At 39.4% G+C, this 23,280-nt stretch overlaps 1 protein-coding gene across 11 annotated transcripts in view; it reads right to left on the bottom strand.

Annotated features, from left to right (window-relative positions):
• LOC115621826 (tropomodulin) overlaps window positions 1-23,280 on the bottom strand; it is a 103,803-nt gene that overhangs the window by 16,252 nt on the left and 64,271 nt on the right. The window contains exon 1 of one of the 11 annotated variants that reach the window (XM_030515628.1): window positions 17,198-17,625. The exons of the other annotated variants lie outside the window; for them this stretch is intronic. Coding sequence (XP_030371488.1) covers window positions 17,198-17,203 — 6 coding nt within the window. The 5' untranslated portion in view covers window positions 17,204-17,625. Of the gene's footprint in view, window positions 1-17,197; window positions 17,626-23,280 lie in introns of those variants that run through there. 11 annotated transcript variants of the gene reach the window in all.

Below are 23,280 nucleotides of genomic sequence, written 5' to 3'. Positions count from 1 at the left end.
CATGCCAAGGAACAAATGCAGCTCTCCCTTGTCAACACATTCAAACGATGTTGTAATGGCTGACTTGATGTTGGCCAAGTCCTCTTTTGATCGGCATGCTATAATTATATCATCAACATAAACAAGGATTAATGATAAGTCACCTCTTCCGTTCCTTTTGTAAAGACACGGTTCATTTTCACATGCTACAAAATCTATGCCTTGTAGTACACAATCGAGCTTGGAGTTCCACTCGCGCCCCGACTGCTTCAATCCATATATTGCCTTTTTAAGCAATAAAGCCTTACTTGGATTATTGGGATCTGTGTATCCCTGTGGCTGCTTCATATAAACAGTTTCATGCAGGTCGCTATTCAAATAGGCGGTACACACATCTATCTGGTGAAGGTACAGCTTCAATTCCGCTGCTAACGCCAAAATAAACCGCACGGTTTCCAATCTGCAAACGGGTGAGAACGTCTCTACATAGTTCACGCCATACTTCTGGGAGCACCCTTTAGCAACGAGTCGTGCCTTGAAACGTTCGACTTTTCCATCAGAGTCACGTTTCAGGCTGTATACCCACTTGCAACCAACTGCTCGCTGATCTTTTGGTAAATCAGCCATCTGCCAGGTTTCGTTTGATTGTAGTGCCTGATATTCCTTTTGCATCGCCTCTTGCCAGAATACTGCATGTGTGCTACCAACGGCCTGATCATAGGATGTCGGAACCATTACGTCACTAGCAACCAATGCTCCAAGCACATTGTATTGCTTTCTTGGACGACCAGGTTTACCATTTCGAACAATTTTAGGCCGGCCTGGCCCAATCTTCACAGTATCCTCGTCAGAGTCTTCTTTTTCGACTGCACTCTCATATGCGTTGGAGCTGCTGTCGTCAGAACTGTGCTCACTGTCATCGTCGTCGATGCTTCTGTCACCATCCGTGTGAGTGACATGCTCTTGAACCTCGCATGCAGGAAAATCTACCGTAACGGTATCTTCATTGGTATGACCACCACAACGCTCATCAAATAGAATGTCTCGTTTTTCGACAATCGTCCTCGTCTCTGGGTCGTATAACCGATAGCCTTTGGCTGCTACCGAATACCCAACCATACGGTACTCATGCCCTTTGGGTTTGAATTTGCCTTTACGGGGACCCTTTGCAAGTGCAACTGCAATGGAACCAAAAACTTTTAGATGGCTAACACAGGGTTTCTTACCTGTCCACGCTTCCATTGGAGTCAGGTTGTTCAGTGCACTGGTAGGTGATCTGTTTCTTATGTATACTGCTGTGTTGACTGCTTCGGCCCACAAAGACTCGCCTAGGCCCGACTGCACCAATAAGCATCTGGACATCTCCGTTAATGTCCGGTTTGCTCTTTCCGCCACGCCGTTCTGCTGCGGAGTATAAGCCACGGTCAATTGCCTTGCAATACCATGGTGTTTCAGGAAACCGTTGAATGTTGTGTTGACAAACTCGCCTCCATTGTCGGTTCGAATACATTTGAGCTTTTTATCTGTTTGCCGTTCAACCAAGTTTTTAAATTCGACGAACTTACTGAACACTTCATCTTTCTTCCGCAAAAAATAAACAAATATACGCCTGGACTTGTCATCGATGAAGGTCAGAAAGTATTTGGATCCAGCAAGTGACTTCGTGTCGAATGGGCCGCATACATCAGCATGAACCAGTTCCAACAGCTCTTCGGCACGGTTAGTGCTTACCTTTGGGAATGGCTGTACATGTATTTTGCTTAGCATACACGTTTTGCAATTCAAGTTGTCTGGGAAAAAAACCTTTCCAATACCACGCACTAGCTCTTTGCTGATCACTTCCTTCAGACTGGTAAAATTTAAATGGCCATAACGCTTATGCCACAATGTACCATCTGATTCAGTTGCGGAATAACACCTATTTTGTTTGCCTTGAAACATATAAAGGTTCCCAACTTTATTCGCTTTCAGTATACACTCGCCGTTTTGTATAACTTTAGCAAAATGTGGCCCAAAATGTATAACATTGTTCTTTTGCACTGACCGGCTGACGGACATAAAGTTGCCATTCATTTTCGGTACATACAGTACATCTGACAACACCAAGGTACAAAGTTCTGTCTGTAACTTCACCTCTCCTCTGCCTTCGGCCTTCAGGAAACCAGCGTCAGCTAAACCGATCATTTCAGTGTGCGCAATAAATTTTGAAAATAACGTCTTATCGCAACACATATGGCTTGTTGCTCCGCTGTCCAGACACCACATGTTGTTCTCTATCTTTCCAACGTCCAACGCATTTAACAAGCTGCTCTGCTTTTCCATCTCTTTCTTTGTCGATTGCTTTTTCCCTTCACCGCGAATTTTCTCACGCTTGCACTGTGCCTTGTAGTGCCCTTTTTCGCCGCAGTTGTAGCAAACGACGATTTTTGAATTCCTTTTTGAATTCGCTTTGGAATGCGCGACGATCTGCTGCGTAGCTATAAATGCTCTTGCATTCTCGCTCTCTCCATCTGCATTGCCTCTGCGCTCTCCCTCTTCCATCAGCTTGATACATAACACATCAAATGACGGTAAATTGTCACGCGTCTCAATGGCGACGACAAAATTTTCGTATGGTTCGGGCAAGCTTGACAACAACACGATTGTTTTTAACTCATCATTTAATTCGATGCCAACTGTACACAAACCATCCAGAATTTCGTTAAATTCGTGTATGTAACTTGAAATGCTTTGGCCTTGAAACATGCGTTTGCCTAGCAATTTCTTGTACAGCGACACTTTCCGTACAGGTCCACTCGGCTGATGAACGTCCTTTAACTTTTTCCATGCCTCGTACGAAGTGTTGCAATTTTTAATGAAGCCCAATTGTGAAGCTTTTACACTTAGCGTTATAATTGCTAATGCCTTTTCATCTTTTGGCCTTGAACTCTCAGTATTACTAGGTTCAGCACCTGATGCCACACTCCACAATTCCGCGTGCACTAAGACAGATCGCATCTGTATGCTCCATGAGTCATAGTTATGCTCTTCCAATTTGTCTATTTGATATAGCGCACTCATTTTTTAAATGTTATATTTCTTGAGTCACCAAACGATTACTATTTCACAATACTTTGAACTTCTCCTATGAGCCTATATGCCCTGGGCCCATAACCTATTGAATAGATTATATATTCGCTGAAAAGGGAAGGGCTCAGTAGGAGTAAAGTAAAAGACAATAGTCGCGGACCGCCGTGCGTCTGTTCGCTTTAGAGTTTTATTGGAGACTGACACTTTTGCTATACATATTCTTTATGCTTACATTCGTATGCAACAGTGACAGATAACTTGTAGATAACATAAGATTATTATCTGCTTATATTAACATGCGTGCATTGGTACTTATGTTTGTATTGATTTTCAACATAATTAAGCTACAAACAAAGGTGGCCATGGGGCCAATTACAAGCTGAATCTTTGGGGGTCTATTTTGCCATCATTTTGATTTTATTATTATTAATTTTTATCTATGTGCGGGCTATAATTTTTCATTGCTAAACGAACAACTAATCAATTAGTTATATCATTTATGAAAGTAAAATCAAATTAAACAAAATGTAAAATAATATTAACTTGCTTTAGACATTAAAGTAGGAAATAGGAAAAGGTGTTACACAACCGAATCGAAATCGAGTCTTATAAGAATTAACATCTGATTTTAAATTGAAGAGAGTGAGCAACAAATCCTTATATTTATTATGTATTTGTTTAAAAATGACTTTAAATCATTAAGTATTGAATTGGAGGTGATTCCCTGCCACTTATATATTTACGCTTACACTTTCGAAACAATTTCAAAATTGTTAAATATTTAAGTATTCTTTTCTTTTTAAATTGTATGTTTTATATTTTATTTGAATTGGGAAGATTAGGCAATGATATTAAAAACCCATACAATTTATTACTGTTGAAAATCAATACAAACATAAGTACCAATGCACGCATGTTAATATAAGCAGATAATAATCTTATGTTATCTACAAGTTATCTGTCACTGTTGCATACGAATGTAAGCATAAAGAATATGTATAGCAAAAGTGTCAGTCTCCAATAAAACTCTAAAGCGAACAGACGCACGGCGGTCCGCGACTATTGTCTTTTACTTTACTCCTACTGAGCCCTTCCCTTTTCAGCGAATATATAATCTATTCAATAGGTTATGGGCCCAGGGCATATAGGCTCATAGGAGAAGTTCAAAGTATTGTGAAATAGTAATCGTTTGGTGACTCAAGAAATATAACATTTAAAAAATGAGTGCGCTATATCAAATAGACAAATTGGAAGAGCATAACTATGACTCATGGAGCATACAGATGCGATCTGTCTTAGTGCACGCGGAATTGTGGAGTGTGGCATCAGGTGCTGAACCTAGTAATACTGAGAGTTCAAGGCCAAAAGATGAAAAGGCATTAGCAATTATAACGCTAAGTGTAAAAGCTTCACAATTGGGCTTCATTAAAAATTGCAACACTTCGTACGAGGCATGGAAAAAGTTAAAGGACGTTCATCAGCCGAGTGGACCTGTACGGAAAGTGTCGCTGTACAAGAAATTGCTAGGCAAACGCATGTTTCAAGGCCAAAGCATTTCAAGTTACATACACGAATTTAACGAAATTCTGGATGGTTTGTGTACAGTTGGCATCGAATTAAATGATGAGTTAAAAACAATCGTGTTGTTGTCAAGCTTGCCCGAACCATACGAAAATTTTGTCGTCGCCATTGAGACGCGTGACAATTTACCGTCATTTGATGTGTTATGTATCAAGCTGATGGAAGAGGGAGAGCGCAGAGGCAATGCAGATGGAGAGAGCGAGAATGCAAGAGCATTTATAGCTACGCAGCAGATCGTCGCGCATTCCAAAGCGAATTCAAAAAGGAATTCAAAAATCGTCGTTTGCTACAACTGCGGCGAAAAAGGGCACTACAAGGCACAGTGCAAGCGTGAGAAAATTCGCGGTGAAGGGAAAAAGCAATCGACAAAGAAAGAGATGGAAAAGCAGAGCAGCTTGTTAAATGCGTTGGACGTTGGAAAGATAGAGAACAACATGTGGTGTCTGGACAGCGGAGCAACAAGCCATATGTGTTGCGATAAGACGTTATTTTCAAAATTTATTGCGCACACTGAAATGATCGGTTTAGCTGACGCTGGTTTCCTGAAGGCCGAAGGCAGAGGAGAGGTGAAGTTACAGACAGAACTTTGTACCTTGGTGTTGTCAGATGTACTGTATGTACCGAAAATGAATGGCAACTTTATGTCCGTCAGCCGGTCAGTGCAAAAGAACAATGTTATACATTTTGGGCCACATTTTGCTAAAGTTATACAAAACGGCGAGTGTATACTGAAAGCGAATAAAGTTGGGAACCTTTATATGTTTCAAGGCAAACAAAATAGGTGTTATTCCGCAACTGAATCAGATGGTACATTGTGGCATAAGCGTTATGGCCATTTAAATTTTACCAGTCTGAAGGAAGTGATCAGCAAAGAGCTAGTGCGTGGTATTGGAAAGGTTGTTTTCCCAGACAACTTGAATTGCAAAACGTGTATGCTAAGCAAAATACATGTACAGCCATTCCCAAAGGTAAGCACTAACCGTGCCGAAGAGCTGTTGGAACTGGTTCATGCTGATGTATGCGGCCCATTCGACACGAAGTCACTTGCTGGATCCAAATACTTTCTGACCTTCATCGATGACAAGTCCAGGCGTATATTTGTTTATTTTTTGCGGAAGAAAGATGAAGTGTTCAGTAAGTTCGTCGAATTTAAAAACTTGGTTGAACGGCAAACAGATAAAAAGCTCAAATGTATTCGAACCGACAATGGAGGCGAGTTTGTCAACACAACATTCAACGGTTTCCTGAAACACCATGGTATTGCAAGGCAATTGACCGTGGCTTATACTCCGCAGCAGAACGGCGTGGCGGAAAGAGCAAACCGGACATTAACGGAGATGTCCAGATGCTTATTGGTGCAGTCGGGCCTAGGCGAGTCTTTGTGGGCCGAAGCAGTCAACACAGCAGTATACATAAGAAACAGATCACCTACCAGTGCACTGAACAACCTGACTCCAATGGAAGCGTGGACAGGTAAGAAACCCTGTGTTAGCCATCTAAAAGTTTTTGGTTCCATTGCAGTTGCACTTGCAAAGGGTCCCCGTAAAGGCAAATTCAAACCCAAAGGGCATGAGTACCGTATGGTTGGGTATTCGGTAGCAGCCAAAGGCTATCGGTTATACGACCCAGAGACGAGGACGATTGTCGAAAAACGAGACATTCTATTTGATGAGCGTTGTGGTGGTCATACCAATGAAGATACCGTTACGGTAGATTTTCCTGCATGCGAGGTTCAAGAGCATGTCACTCACACGGATGGTGACAGAAGCATCGACGACGATGACAGTGAGCACAGTTCTGACGACAGCAGCTCCAACGCATATGAGAGTGCAGTCGAAAAAGAAGACTCTGACGAGGATACTGTGAAGATTGGGCCAGGCCGGCCTAAAATTGTTCGAAATGGTAAACCTGGTCGTCCAAGAAAGCAATACAATGTGCTTGGAGCATTGGTTGCTAGTGACGTAATGGTTCCGACATCCTATGATCAGGCCGTTGGTAGCACACATGCAGTATTCTGGCAAGAGGCGATGCAAAAGGAATATCAGGCACTACAATCAAACGAAACCTGGCAGATGGCTGATTTACCAAAAGATCAGCGAGCAGTTGGTTGCAAGTGGGTATACAGCCTGAAACGTGACTCTGATGGAAAAGTCGAACGTTTCAAGGCACGACTCGTTGCTAAAGGGTGCTCCCAGAAGTATGGCGTGAACTATGTAGAGACGTTCTCACCCGTTTGCAGATTGGAAACCGTGCGGTTTATTTTGGCGTTAGCAGCGGAATTGAAGCTGTACCTTCACCAGATAGATGTGTGTACCGCCTATTTGAATAGCGACCTGCATGAAACTGTTTATATGAAGCAGCCACAGGGATACACAGATCCCAATAATCCAAGTAAGGCTTTATTGCTTAAAAAGGCAATATATGGATTGAAGCAGTCGGGGCGCGAGTGGAACTCCAAGCTCGATTGTGTACTACAAGGCATAGATTTTGTAGCATGTGAAAATGAACCGTGTCTTTACAAAAGGAACGGAAGAGGTGACTTATCATTAATCCTTGTTTATGTTGATGATATAATTATAGCATGCCGATCAAAAGAGGACTTGGCCAACATCAAGTCAGCCATTACAACATCGTTTGAATGTGTTGACAAGGGAGAGCTGCATTTGTTCCTTGGCATGGAAGTGCAGCGCGACGGTGAGCTTGGCGAAATTTCGCTAAGCAATTCGCAATACATCAAAGACATATTGCGTGAACATGGATGCGAGACCTGTAGACCTACAGCGACCCCACTGGATGCTGGTTTCCAAGTGATATGTACCAGCGAGCATTGTCAAAAGGTTGACATTGCATCCTACCAGTCTTCAATTGGCGAGTTAATGTGGCTGGCGCTTACAACAAGGCCAGACATATTGCATTCCGTTGCCAAGTTAGCTCAACGGAATCAAGATCCGCATGCAGAGCACCTAGTGGGTGTAAAACATGTGCTTCGATACCTGGCGTCAACTGTGGACCTGAAGTTGCACTACAAAGAGTGTGGACAACCCCTTACCGGCTATGTGGATGCAGACTGGGGTGGCGACCGCATCGATCGCAAGTCGTATACTGGCTATGTATACTACTTGGCTGGAGGACCCATATCCTGGCGATCTGAAAAGCAACGCAGCGTGGCACTTAGCAGCACGGAGGCGGAGTATATGGCTCTTTCAACTGCGTGTAAGGAGGCCATATACCTACGGCGTCTTATAGTGGAGATTGGCTGCGGTGACTCGAGTACTCCAACTATTCTTCATGGCGATAATTTAAGTGCTCAACAATTAGCTAAGAATCCTGTACACCATGAAAGAACAAAGCATATTGATATTAGATATCATTTTGCAAGACAGGTTGTAAACGAAGAACAAATTGTTTTACAGTATACATCAACCAATGAAATGATAGCTGATATTTTAACGAAAAATCTCCCTAAAGCGAAGCATGTTCATTTTACAAAGCTGTTAAATTTGATTTGAAAATTTTTGTAAAACATGTTTGCATTGAGGAAGGGTGTTGAAAATCAATACAAACATAAGTACCAATGCACGCATGTTAATATAAGCAGATAATAATCTTATGTTATCTACAAGTTATCTGTCACTGTTGCATACGAATGTAAGCATAAAGAATATGTATAGCAAAAGTGTCAGTCTCCAATAAAACTCTAAAGCGAACAGACGCACGGCGGTCCGCGACTATTGTCTTTTACTTTACTCCTACTGAGCCCTTCCCTTTTCAGCGAATATATAATCTATTCAATAATTACTTGGATGCCACTTTACCTTTTTATTCAATTAATCTTTGAATCGTTCCGAAGAGAATATTACTGAATTAATATTATAGACTGAGTGCAGTGGTAAGAGTTGGGCACCAATATAGAAGTATATACAATAAATGGGAGTTAGTTAGAGTACTTAATAATTGTCATCACTGATTATGATTAAAGTTAAACAATGTTCAAAGAAATGCTTATACTTGTCGTCGCCTTTCACATATAAGTACATATGTGTACTAAAACATTACTCAGTCGTGTAAAGGCTGTTGGCATAATTTTGTAAGCCTAACATTGTACTTGCTTGGTTATTATTTGCTTGCCAGTCTTGATTTACTTTAAGGCGCTGCCTTTGCACAACAAAAATGAATGGCATAAAAATAAGAACTCTTTGATATAAATACAATTTACAAATGAATGTACACGCCAGATAAATCTTTTGCTGCTCATGGTTGTGCAAAAAGCAAAGCCAGTAAAAGCATTCACCACAAATTGCTTTCATATGTCTAATGCGCCACATACGCTTCCAGAATTCTCCACCGATATTCTGCAGTGCTTTTCTGGCATTTCTTTCCCTGCTGCTGTTGCTGCTGCTGCTTCTAACCCCACCACAAATTGCATATTCAGTGAACTCCAATATGCTTTTATGGCGCTATATTTTTTGCAATTTGCATGACTCTGAGCAGTAAGTGAGGGAGCCAGTCAGCCAACAATAAAATCGCAAGGCACGCACGACTGCTGCAGGCGGCAGTGGCAACCAAATGGCAATCGCCTGACACTGGCAGCCAGCACCCGCATCCCAGCTCCGAACAGCTCAGGAAGAGGAGCTGTCGACTTGCATAACAAAAAGTTCTGAACCCAGACAAATAGACAGAGACAGAGGGGGAGAGAGGGGGAGGGAGAGGGCGCAACTAGCTAGAAAGTTGAGATGGTCAACCCTAAAGGGGCAATTATTCTCCGCCATAAAGCAAATCAGAGCAGCTGAAGTAAAAATAATATTGTATGGAGACAAGTCAAGTGTGCTGAAAACTGAGCTAGACGATAGTTCCGTTTCAATGCACACAGCAATGAGGTTTGCCGGCTGATTGGATACAAAAAATATATATGTATGTATGTGTGTATAGCAAGACCAGATGGAACAAGTCAGTCAGTCAGTCACGCAAACTCGACAATGAGATATACGTACTCTACAAATAATGAGGTTTTTAATAATCTAAGCTGCTTTTAGATGCAGTTGAATGATTTTTGTTCAAAGGAATACTCGTTATTAAGTTAGAGTGTACTCTGTATACACATTTCTATTTTTTGATTTCTTTGATTCAAAAAAGTTATAAACCCAGATAGAAGTCATTCCCAAAATGATTTTTGATTAAGATCTATACATTGCTACTTCATAGGGCAGTAGCATGAAACTTAATCTATCTAAGTTTTAGTAATGATTCGATTGACTGGAATTTTGATTTGAAATTATAAACCTGTTTTGAAACTGAAATTAGTTTGTTTAGAACTGGTTCGATAAGGGCTTAGAGGGAGAAATGAGAAAGTATGTAAGTCATGTTGCATAAATTTTCCATGTTTTAAAAATGACTTGAATTTTGCTGAGCATTTGTTGAGAACATTTACTTTAGATTCTTCAGTATGCAAACAATTTGGAAGGAAGTTGTTATAAGCATTAATGTTTTTTATATGAGACGCTGGTCTAATGGCGTTTAATACAGTGACTTGATGGTGACCCGGAACCAAACGAGAATGATGATAATGTTCGCATTACAAAATATCGAGCTCTTTTACTGTAGCCTGGCTTGGTGGACAACTGGTTAATAGAGGGCTTAATAGATATAATAGAGCTGCTATCGTTTAAGCTACCTAGAGCTCATCAAAAGAAACCCCTTTTCAGGCCCCTTTTGCATCACTTACTACAAAAACCCCAAATTCAAAAAAAAATTTCACGCATTTAATTTAACCTTAATTTCCCTGCGATGCTTAAAATTTCCTTTTAACATTGCTTTCCTTGAATGAATCCGAAAACTCGATACTCTGCGGTGTGCAGGGTATAAAAATGCACATCTTGATTAGCAAGGCGAACGGGCTAACAAATGTTGTTAACATTGTTGTGGCTGCTGCCTTAATGTGGCAAAGTAATCGCAATCTATATTAATTAGAGAGCGGTGCGTGTGGCGTAGACAAAACTTTCCCGTTCGATTTGTATGTACGAGTATGTGGCAGAAATTGTGACGCAAAGTGTAAAAAGTTGGACAGTTGTTCGCATCAGCAGTGGCAGTGGCAGAGTGGCAGAAAAAAGAGTGAAATTGAGTCTATAATGCGGCGATATTGTCACTCCCAAGTAGCTTACTACTTTATTTGCACAAAATGAGAAACGTGCCGAGCATTTTCTCGCTTTGAAATTTTCAGGCCATGCTTTTTCTCCTTCTTATTTTTTTTTGTTTGCATTCTGTAAGTTGCTGGCTGAAAACATCATCAATAAAATGTCAAATAAGCAGCAACAGAGAATTCAAATAAATAAATGGTAAATGACTCGCAAACACTCAACCAGGGCTGCCAGTGATGGCGAGGGAGGCGGAGGGGGAGGGGAACGCGCAAAATTTATGTAGTTTTGTGTTTGGGTTTTGTGCTTAAAGTGCAAAGTGTCACGTCTGTACATTTTTTGGCTTCCAAAAATTTGTACAAGCATTTTTTCTGAACTACATTAAATGTACAGGAATGCTTTGTTTTGTTGTACAACAACAATGGTGGGAACTTCTCACAGCGGAGTGCAAGTGAAAGTTAATCACCTGCCATGCATCTAAACAAATTTCAGTGCATATGAAAATTAATTAAAAAATATGTTAATTCCCAGTGAAAATTGTTGCTGCTGCTGCTGCTACGAGTCGCGAGAGTCGCCATCAAATGAAATGCAGTTTGCATATCTATGGCCCACGACCATGTGTAAACACTTTTGTTTAGTGTCTGGCGGTCTTTGACTTTTGTTCAGGCATTTCCTACAATCGTTTTGTTTACACACACACACACACGCTGGGAAAATGGGGAAAAAATAGGCACGTTGTGGGGCTTGTTTATGCCACACATCAAATAGATAATTTAAACATTGGATTGAGAGAAAAAAGCGAAAACATGTCATTCTGCAGGGCAATGCACTGCGCCGAGTGTTGGAGTATTGGAGGCGTCTTTCTATAAGCCAAGCCAACAATTTGACATTTAAAAATGACAAAGTGCTTACAATTCTTCAATTTAAAAGTATACAGTCCACACACATAAAAGTACGTTAATAAATATTAACAGAAATTGCTGATTTTATTGTGCCTTCTAAATTAGGTGAGGCATTATGAATAGCAAATTTGGTTACGCTTTGCCAATAAATCAACAATTGTTCATACTACGTGTATGTAGGAGTAATATTTGCTCCAACCGTTCCTATATACAAGTATAGTATGTATAGGATTTTGCTGTGATTTATGAACTTACGATGAACTACATCTGAACAATTAATTACGGACCTGTACTATTCAGTGGAGCACGGACCAGGGCTTTTATCATTTACTTTGGTTAATTTGGTCAAAAAGAAAAGGTTCTCATATGATTTGTTCCACCTTAATCAACAAAACTTCCAGAGACTAAGTTTCCAATCCATTACAAAAGGCAAACAATTTTTAAAAGTGATTTCGAAATTGCAATAAATAAAAAAGCTATTTATGCTAAGAGCACTTTTCCCACAGATTGCTTCTATGACCAATAAATGCATTTTGTTCAAACTCCAGAATATGCTGAGATTGAATAACATGCCGTAGGGAACAACAAGTTATCATTACTATGAATGATTAATGTCCCATTAATTTCGATGTACTAGTTGCCAATAAAATAATAACCCCTCTTCGAATTTAATGAGATAATGAGAATGATAATGTAATCAACAAAAATTTCTTTCTCCAAAAAAAGGTTGAACTGTTTCTATGGCAGCTCTATAGAGTAGGGTGCCTATGGACTTACAATCTTTTTATACAACACATTTTACCCTTATCCGTATTTGGATTTAATAGATATCGATATCATGCAATCGCACAGGCAGAAGTACGAAAATATCTAAGTCCAATCATGTTCTTCATATAGTACACATGTGCTTTAAATCAGCCTGAGCTTCCTAGAACACAAACACCTTTAAACATTTCGTATACTGGTTATATAGTATTGCTCGAACTCCAATTAGAATGCCGCTCCAACACTGCTAGGCGTGTCGCACAGTTGCAGATTCAAGTACGGTGACGCAATCTCAACTTGCCACGCATATACAGTTTTCCCGTAACCGCAACATTGTGTGGCAAGCACAGCAGATGCTGCCACCGAGCACAAACAGCTAAAAGCCACAATATAGTTAGATAATTGCAATTGCCAGCAGACTGAAGATGTCGTAATAACGCCTCTATACACACAGATTTGCAAAGATATAGACAGATAGATACACAAGCAAACAAACAAACACTTTGATTGCATGCAACATGATTAAAAAAGCGCGAGTGCGCTATAAATCGCGCAGCTGCTCACGTAAATCGCAAGCCTGACTGTGTGAACACATAAAGGTTTGTGCTAGTGTATGTGACTAAAGTGGGCGGGCTTGTCTGTGGCGAGGCTTTGCCGTTTATTTAATTGCATTTCTGCAGCATGAAGTAAGCAACAGCATTCGGAGTCTCTGATCAACTCCGCGATATGGCACTGAGGCAGTAAGTCATCGAGTCTTTGCGCTGATTTCGAGTTCGACAGCGTTATAACTTATATTTAATTATAAGCATTAATGGTGTTTCGCTTTGGAGGGAGCTTTATAGCCAAATTAACTGTACAAATGGGCTTATAGCGATTGAATTAAAAAGAAACTTAAAATTTGAACTTATATCACAAAACTTGGATCGCCATAGTTTTGAAATCACCCTATACTTGAAAAATTGCTTTTAGTTCCTAAAGATTATTTTTTCAAATGAATTTAAAATAAATATGTCTTTTCTGCTATGATACTACAATCATTATTTTAAAGATAAAAGTTATTTATTTAGAATGGTAACATTTGCATGCACCGTTTATTATTTTAAAGGTTAGAAAGTGATTCGAAAGTTGAGGGCAAATCTTGTATGCACGGAATAGGTAACTGGCTTAAATTTTGGTGCCCATTCGTATCAACAATGGGAGCAGAGATGCAGATATGTTGCAGAATCAATTTTAGCAATTTTTAAATATTTCAGAAAAGGAAATAATTCCTCATACTCTTATTAAGAAATATACACTGAAAGCAATTTTAATTTGAAGGTATCCTTTATCTGTTGTTACGTATATGTAACTAAATATTCTGTAGAAAGTTCTATATAATATTCAGACACCGTTTATGCACATCTGTAGAAGGTAATAAATTCAAAACAGTCCAGATATAAGCCCTGCCTCCATCAGTGATTCATTAGAATGATTTATTTCGAGTGTTCCCATTCTACAAGTCGAACAGTGACAGTTACTATGTGGTGGCAGCACGTGTCAGAATTCACACCATCCGCCTAATAATTACTAATATCAACATCAACTTTTTGCATATGGAATGGATTATGTGATAATTTCTGGATACGATTAGAGAAATAATCAAACATCATTTCAATAATCAAAACAAATTCACAGAGCATGTCTGCAGCTGCTGCGCCACTTTCCCAAAAGAAAGTTCACTTCAATAATAAAAGGCGAGCGCCGCTGCGGGATTGTTGTTGTGGGGTCGAGAGCTCCGGGCATACAGGATAACCGCAGGTAATTACATAAAAGCCACCGAGAAAATTATGTGAAAAGATTAAATTTGTAAGATAAATTTGAGTTGGGCATGTTTGGCAGTCTGAGTAGCAGTACCAGTACCAGTACCAGGCACTGGCCTCCCTGGGAATATTAATGTAGAGATAGGGCAGCAGCAGCAGCTTTCATGGCTGCCAGATAAAAATGTTGGTGCGCCGTGCTTGAGCTGCGGTAATAAATGAAAATTATGCAAAGTTTGAGTGAATGATGAAGTAATGCCAAGCGAAGCCAAAGCCAGAGCCAGAGCCAAGAGCAGTTAACGGAGCATGTTATAAGAAACGACAAAGGGCGCCAGCAAGCAGACACACACACACTCACACACACAGACAGAGTAGAAGAAAATCCCAAAAAATGAGTAAGTGGAAATTTATGAAAATGAAATGCCAAGCAACTCCGCTACTAATAAATATATGTATAGCATATAGCAGCTGCAGTTGCCTTCGCTTCCCTGGAACTTGCGACACGCTTTTACGCTTCCTTTCTCTGTGTTTTTCATTTAATGTGGAATTTGTGTGTTCGTGTTTTTTTTTTATTTCATTGCTTTCTTCTTTCTTCTTGACAACGTTGTTAACAGCGAAATTTAAGTGGTAAGCAACTTGTAAAAGTTACTCGACACACAAAAGTTAGACGACAGTACTCGTGCGTATTATTATTTTTTGGGAACGAGGCGGTGCCGGAAAAGTCTTGAGCAGCTTTAATCGTGTCACGACATTAACTGGCACTTCTCAGTTGTTGTTTTTCCCGTTTATTTGCACTCTTCATTCATATTTACTTAGCAATATGTGTATATTTAAATAGGTGCGGAGGCAAATGCTTGCGTTTGAGCCAACACCGTCAATTAGCATTTAACTGCACTGGCCAACAAAGTTTCAAACTACTGCCAGAAACAAAATACACGTATATCTGTGAAGTGTTGTTTGGCAAATAAAGCCGTTGCTCATTCTGATAATCATCAGCTTCAACAACATTTTTAGAGCTCTTAAACACTCAGACAAACAAGTGTCGAAACTACCAGCTGATATGGTGCTCAGCTTTTATGGTGCTCAGCTTTTATGGTGCTCAGTGGTGGCGTCAGACACGAGGCTATAAATAATTGAAGATCTAGGGTCTTTAAAACACATCCTATGGTGTTTCGAGCTGGTCAACTTTTTATATAATGTCAAGACAAGACTGTTTGTTCTGCACTCTGACTGTCTAAATAAACAACAACATAGGCCTTGATTTGAACAAATTAGACCCGAAAATGGGAGAAAATTCGTGGAAAGATTGGAGAAAATGTCTTATACTTGTAGAAACAAATAAATCATCATGCTTTCGAATAATGAAGAAATATAAATAAATTAATTGCACCATCGAACATAGGACATATATTTGTAAATACTCTTTCTACATTTATATTTACTATCAATTAAACAAAATACAATTTATACTTCAACCTCCTTTTTAATGTCTGGTATCTAACAATAACAGCTTCAACGTTGCTTAATAGGTATTAGTCAAAATATACTTTTATTGATTTGATGAATAATTTATTTGAATAAAAGAGTTCCGAATATTCGTGTATGCCACATATAATAATATAAATTCAATAATTCTCAAATTGTTATCTAAGTATGTAGTACAAGCAAAAAACGCGTTTCATGGTTGTTGTAGTCCAATTTTGAGTTGTTGTTGTTCCTAGTGGTTTGTTGTTCTAATTGTTGAAGAATTTTGTTGTTGCACGGCATCAATAAAATAGCGGAAATGGCCAATTTCAATGCTGGCCAGCCGACTGAGTGCCCCTATTTTGGCCCAAGCTTTTCATGTTGCTTTTGATGGCTGCCAAATGGCAAACGGCAATTGGCAGCTACAACAATGTAATGATGAACATCATGATGATGATGATGAGGAATACGATTAATTAAATAGACGTTTAATGCGCTTCTGACGTTTAAGCCCTGCGCGTGGGTGCTAAGGCATTGTAGGGTTAAATTGTGGGAAACAAAACGAGGATTAGACAAAGCTTAAGCAAAAGGGTAAGAGCTAAGAACAAAACTAATTAGTCGAGATTTAATGAAATTGCCTCAGAGATACTTATGTATAAGTGTGTACTTAGAAAGTCGATAGTCACAATCGACATGCAAAGCACAATTTATCAGAACAGCAGTAAAAAGCGGGTGACAAACACGTCTCTATCAGAGGGAAGTTGGCAACGGAAACGCGAGACTGTAAACCGATATTGAAAAGGGTCGAAACGTCATCGGGTGTTGGTGAGTAATTAAAATGCCGTGCGCTGATAAGCAGCGACTATAACAAAGAACAGCTGTTCAATAGCTAATCAAGGCACACATATGGCCGCGCTCCCATTATATAAAAATGCAAATTTGCAAAAATATTTTGTAATATTTATGTATATGCAAACAAAAGAGAAAGCAGTTGATGTTTTGCAATGACATAATACAATGATTTGGTTTTAATTTATGAATGCGGAAACAGGGGAAATCAATAATTAAGAAGCGCTAAGGTAAAGGGTGTGCGAGATTTAAAATAATGATGACGCCAAGCCGGCAACCCAGCGGACCCTGTGCTAACCACAAACAACAACAAACAGCATGCGCACAACAATAACAACAACAGTGCGCAAAGAGAGCGCACAACTTCAGAACTCGGAAAGAGCGCAAGTAGCCGGTTTATGAAGTGCGTGCGAGCGAGATACAAACAGCCCAAACATAAACTGACGTAATCGTCGCGCTCACACCGCTTTAATTGACATACAATTGAAAAAAAATACACACACACACACATACTACGCACAGCCAGCCACTCACACAAAATATTCCAGTTAAATGAATTAAATAAAAAGTCTAAAGTAATAGTGATGAATAAAACAAAACACTTCACACAGCAGCCAGAACTGTAAAATGTGTGTGCGCTGTCGTCATTTGCAACACTAACCTCCATGACGTCTCGTTGTTGTTGTTATTTTTATTTTGAGTGTTTTACAGCTGCCAAGGTTTCTGTTTGGCGTTTCTTTTTTTTTATCTGCTTGACAATTACAATTTATTTATTGTAACAGCAATTGAGTTTTTATAGCACTATTAAATTTTGTTCACGGCGGTCACGTAGAAGTTGTTGCTAGTTGTTAATTTTTTGTAGCCCTCCCCCCTTCTAATGTTTTTGGGCGTGACACATGAAAACTAAAAGTGACGAGGTGGAACAACTTTTGCGGTTTTAATTTATGCCACGCACTTTTCTTGCATGCCGCGCGTGCTGCTGTTGTAATTGTGAGCCTAATTGCAACCAGCGCAATTCAAAAGTTCAATTTTAAACAATTACTATCGTTTGACGTACACGACGAAAACGGCGACAAACACACACAACTAACTCAAACCAAGCTCAGAGCACAACTGATGCAAAAAAAACTCAAATCGTGGCTCATTTTGTTGATGTACGATGTTCCAGGCAGGCCGGCAGTACTGCCAACTTGTGGCAAATGCTGATGCTGCTGGAAATGGGTATGCATTTATCTCACTCGCACTTGAAGTTACTGACATACGTGCGAAAGAGCGCGCAGAGTGTATTTTGAGAGTCACTGTTGAACTGTTGCGCGCCATAGTTGCGGAGTTACTGAATATTTGAATAGTTCAAAGTGAAATGGGTGGAATGTTGCTCAACATTTAAGTGCAATATTTAAGATGCGATGTGTGTCGTAAAAGCGCATAATTTCTAAGCTAATTCATTAAAATTGTATTCATGTGCCCATTAAGTGGCGTTTTAATGACCACTTGTCACTGGGCGCGTGTGCTTTTAAAGCAATGTTATTTAAAAATAGCCATAAGCACCGTAAAACAAAATATACCTAAATGCTCACATGACAAAAGACATTCAGCTCACCCCTGTCCCATCCCTTAACCACACATAAATACATACATACATACATACATATGTACATAGCAACAGCTTCAGCAGGCGAGCATAAATCAAAAGTTGTTCGCTTTTCTCATTTTCTCTCTCTATCTCTCTCTCTCTCTCTCTCTCTCTGGGAATTTTTCACATAAAATAAAATAAATTTTTTATCAGACGTTATGCGCTATTTTTGAACATTGCGTAAAATTAATTAGGGTAAAAAGGCATTAACTGCGAGGAGCGAAGCATTTACATGAAACAGACTTGACTTTCTGCACAGGATCGGGGGTGGGGCTGGGGCTGGGTAGGTAGGAGATGTCATAAAAATGCCATTGTAAGTAGTTGAGCCGCTTTGCTGCCTTCCGGCATTGTAGCCACTGTTACCATTATGCTTGTTGTTTTTCTTGCTCTTGTTTTTGTTGTTGGCATTGCAGGCAAATCGCGGCAGACACGAAAAGCAGCCGCGCACCAACGCCAAAGGAAAAACTCATTTTACTCTTGTCGAAAAGATAAATGTGAAGCGCTTAAAAAAGCAATTACCGCATAAATTGCGCGCGCCAACAACAACAGCAACAATAGCAACTACAAAGCAGATGGCAGGATGCGGGCGCATTACACTTGCTTGTGTTTGTTGTTGTTTTGCCGGCACATAAAAATTTCACAAACAAATGCGCGAAACACGCACAAACAAGCAAAGTGCATTGCAAACCTACAGCTTGCAAAAAATCTCACTCGCCCGCTCTCTCGCACTCGCACTCCCACTCACTTACTCCCACTCACCCACTCAAACACTTTCCCACCCAACTCACGCACTTGCCCTAATTGAAAAATCAATAGCGGGAGGGCTCGACTCGGCTCGGCTCGACTCTACTCGACTCTTCCCGCAACTCCACTCCACTTGACTCGCACTAAATTCCCGTAAATCAAGTTAAAAATCGCAGCAATCAAAACACCTGAAGCGCAATAAAAACTCATTAAAAACACGCGCACGCTGCGATGCTGCGATGCTGCGACGCTGCCAGCTGACGATCCAAAAGGAATGACAAGGAGCGGGAGTCTAACTGAGTGGGCCGGGGGATTGGGGGAGTGGGGGTTGGATGCTGGTGATGGCCGGCGGATGCGGGCGTCCAAATTGGATTTGAACAAATTATGGGCGACACATCGATTTCTCATTAGGTTGGTCCTCTCGCAAATATTTCATGGCAACAAGCGAGAAATCACTTATAGGTACAAAAATTTAATTGACTTGGCGACGGCTGCTCGAACCCGAAAGAGGAAGCTCGAGCGCAACACGAAACGGAAGCGGCAACGACGAAGGCACCATCGCAGTCGAAATCGACGTTGCTTCTCTATAGCCATAGACCTGATGATGACGAACGAGGATGGCATGGCAGACTAACAATTTGTTGCTGTGCCAAGCGGAAATTTCTTCAACTTCCTGATTTAAATAATAACAAACTGAACTGAACTGAGCTGCCAAGTGTGTGTGTGTGTGTGTGCGGCTCTCTGTTTGTTCAGACCCTACACTTAAACCAACAATTTATGTTTAAAGTCTAAGACTACTTTCGCGCTTTCCGAATTAAACGCAAAGAGAGTTCTGCGAGTTCTAGAAAAAGGAACTTATTCACCTCCAAGTTATTTGGAATTGAAACCCGTTTTAAAACTTTTCATGTTTACTGTAATGTTAATGAACACTTCATTTCTTGCAGTGTGCCTATATCGTCTAAGTGCCGCTTGTCACACCAACTGACGACCCAAAGCAAAACACGTCAGTGAGAGAGCCAGGGCCAGAGCCAGGCAGGCGGTTCAGCCACGCAGGCAGGCTGGCAGCCGAACACAACAGACGACGCCATCTTGATTGGATTCAGCGACATGATTGCCATCATCAGCTAACCAGCCATAGAGCCAGAGTTGTTGTTGGACGGGCTACATGGGAGCCACCCAACCAACCACCTACCATTATCCTAGCCGCCCACTTATTATCTTGATCGGCAAAGTGTCAACGACAATTTTGGTCAGCCCGGTATGCGCTGTTGCTGTTTGGATTGCGGCTTAGTGGAGTGTCAATATTTTCAGGGGGTTGGGGCTGGGACGGCTCGACAAATTAAATGTTTGCATTATGATGTGGGCCGCATATCAACATGGCTTGTTCGCTTCGTTCGCCAAAATACAGACAATTACCTTTTGTGGTTAGAGGCTGTTGTGCAGATTTTCGTGTGCAGCCAGAAATTTTGGGCACATGTGGATGGGCTGGAACAAATATAATTATGGATATGCAAGACTATAGGTTGAAAAATGCTAAAAGACTTTTAGTAAAAGTAATTGCTTATGCACCAATGCGGCAACTAAAATTCTTATCTACCTGTGTACGTAAATATACTCTAAAATTAAATAAAAAACCACAGAAAGTCCTACCTATGGAATCAAAGAAACAGGGTATTGCACTGAAAGTAGTGTTTTTGTTCAAAATTGGCAACAAAGGTCGATAAATAATAAATGTGCAAATTATTAAATTAAATCCGAATCAATATATAAATAATTATGAATTGTAAACTAACTATGTTACTGTAAATATTCAGTATGCAAATTGTATGCAATATTTTAATATAATATTGATAACAACAAAAACATGTGCTTCTGCTGATAACTGCCGATAACTGCTTCTTTATCACGACTTAACTGACTGCTGGTCTTCCTTTTCTTCACAATGTCAGGAAACAAATTCCGTACATCTCGATGTGAAAATTCTCCTCTTCTTTCTTTGTAAACTTAGTAATGTATAGTAGTAATATAACTTAAGATACTAAGTTCTTTAGACTCAGCATTGATATCAGACACTTTCTGAATAGCAAATAAGGCAATAGCTATGCATAATAAGTTAAAGGAGTCGTTAATTAAGTAGACAAGGGTCCCAAATTTTACCATTTGCACTTTTTCGTTTACATTTTTCCTAATGACTCTGGCCTATTATTATTTTCAAATTGTATTTCCTGTTATAAAAAACAAAACATAATTTCAGAACGATTCAAAACTTAACAAGCTCGCAATTAATAAGAGCATACTTTTAGGCTTCAAGTTGCAGTATTGATGCGTTGAAGGACCCTTTTTGAAGATGAAAATAAATCAAAAATAGGACAAATATCAAATAAAATCTGCTTATATATTTAATGCTCAAACCTATATTACTTGTATATTTTCTTGCTTTTTACGGCAACAAAATCAATTTCTTTCAGCTTCTTCCTGCCAGAAGTATTTATTTATTAAACTGTATTCGCACACATGAACATTGTAGGAGTATAAATGCATGTGATATTGTTTGGCTACCAGACGTTTGTCTGCGAAAAATGCTAAGAATGTTGAACAGTAAGTTGGTCAATAAACATTGGCAAAGCAGACGCGTCGGCAATGCAAAGAAGGAGGGAACACGATAAAAATATCAATTGGTTTTTGCTTTCAATACTTGGTACTAAAATAGACACAATGCTTAGTGGAATACCAAAATAGAATCGGTAAGTAGGCACTTGAATGCGCCTACAAGTCGATATCGGAGCAGACAATAAATAATTTGCATTCATTTAGCTGAGCTTCAATTGTTCGACTGATGTTAACGAGCCCTGAGTTGTGCAAGGCGCTCGAAGCAAATTGAAAAAAAGAACGCAGCAACACCAGACAAGTCAGTGTGGAAATGTGGTGCTTAGAATTAAAAGAAGCTGGTGCTTAAAAAGGGAGGCTACATTTAGAGTTTGCAAATAATATATAATATCTATAATTATTTAAGTCATGCATATGCATATGAATGAAAGCAGTGGCTAAAAATTGCCATGGATGGAAAAGAAAATTCTAAGCATTGAAGAGAAGTTAGTAGGCTTAATAAAACCTACTTTTATCTTTTTATAGCTTTGATGCGAGGTAGTAGTAGTAGTTTGTGAGAATGACAAGAATTCTTAGGTTGTTGTGAATAAAAACGAATAACAATGCATTTCCGACAATAATATACATGTAATTATGGCAAAATTTAAAACTCAAATTTAATCAATAGAAGCTGCAATTCATCAATTTTTTTTGCTAAGACAAACAATTGCTATAATTGAATATTTGAATATTTTTTAGTGAATACACACTTTTTCTTGTAACTAGTTGTTACATTTTATTGTTTGTTCTGCTGGTTTTTTGTTCCGCTGTTTTTCGCAATACAAAAAGGACACAAAACTGTGTAGTTGCTTGTTAAATTTTACATTTTTTAATTCAAACAACAACAAACTTAACAAACAAACTTTTCAACATAACATTACGCTTCATGCTGTGAACTTAAATTGCAATACAAATCATATAATTTCGCTAAAAGTTGAATACAAATTGAATAAAACAAATAAAATTAAAAAAATTAAATTGATTTCAAGTACGCAACCAAAATGCCTGACGAACTCAGTGGTAATTAAGTACTACATGCCTCTTTAGTAGTAACCTTCAGATACTAGAAACTAGACTAGATAATGCAAACAAAAGGCTAGTGTGCAGTGAAGAAAACTGAATAAAATAGTATATTCCAAGTTATATGCACAATAATTAAGTAGCTGAGTACAAGTTAGGCAGCACTGTCGGTCGTTTATTGCATCGCTTTGTATTGCCACTCTGAAGCCAACTGAAACTAGAGAGGTCTGTCTTGGTCCAAGCGACATTTTCAATAAGGATTGTATTGCAAGACTGTTTCCAATGTCCCATTGTGTGTTAAGAGGAGGGATTCTTATACTTTGTAAGCATATTCGATTTATCAAACTCTATATACACGCATAAATTGGCTTTTGCAAATAATTTAAGCAATATTTTTCCAGCTTCTCGCAACCACACCTAACAGTCACTGACAGGTAGAGCAAAATATACTAAAAAGTCAATGCATTTCTTTGCTTTGACCCTTCAAAGTACATGCATAATTGGCTCTAAGCCAGTCGACTTGACGTCAAGCAGTTTATTTGAACGAATTGCCAATTGCAAATTGACTTTTTATATTTTCAATTTAACGACGTGTCCTTTTCCGATTTATATTCAAACAAATCAATTCCACAAACGATTGCAATAAAGCTGTAGACTTGTTTTGCAACGTATACGACTGGTGTTGAAGGTAAAGAATAAAT

This window comes from Scaptodrosophila lebanonensis, unplaced genomic scaffold (assembly GCF_003285725.1).
Source record: "Scaptodrosophila lebanonensis strain 11010-0011.00,11010-0021.00 unplaced genomic scaffold, SlebRS2 tig00000024-arrow-pilon, whole genome shotgun sequence".
Classification (NCBI taxonomy): domain Eukaryota; kingdom Metazoa; phylum Arthropoda; class Insecta; order Diptera; family Drosophilidae; genus Scaptodrosophila; species Scaptodrosophila lebanonensis.
This window is presented reverse-complemented; position numbering and strand designations above follow the sequence as displayed.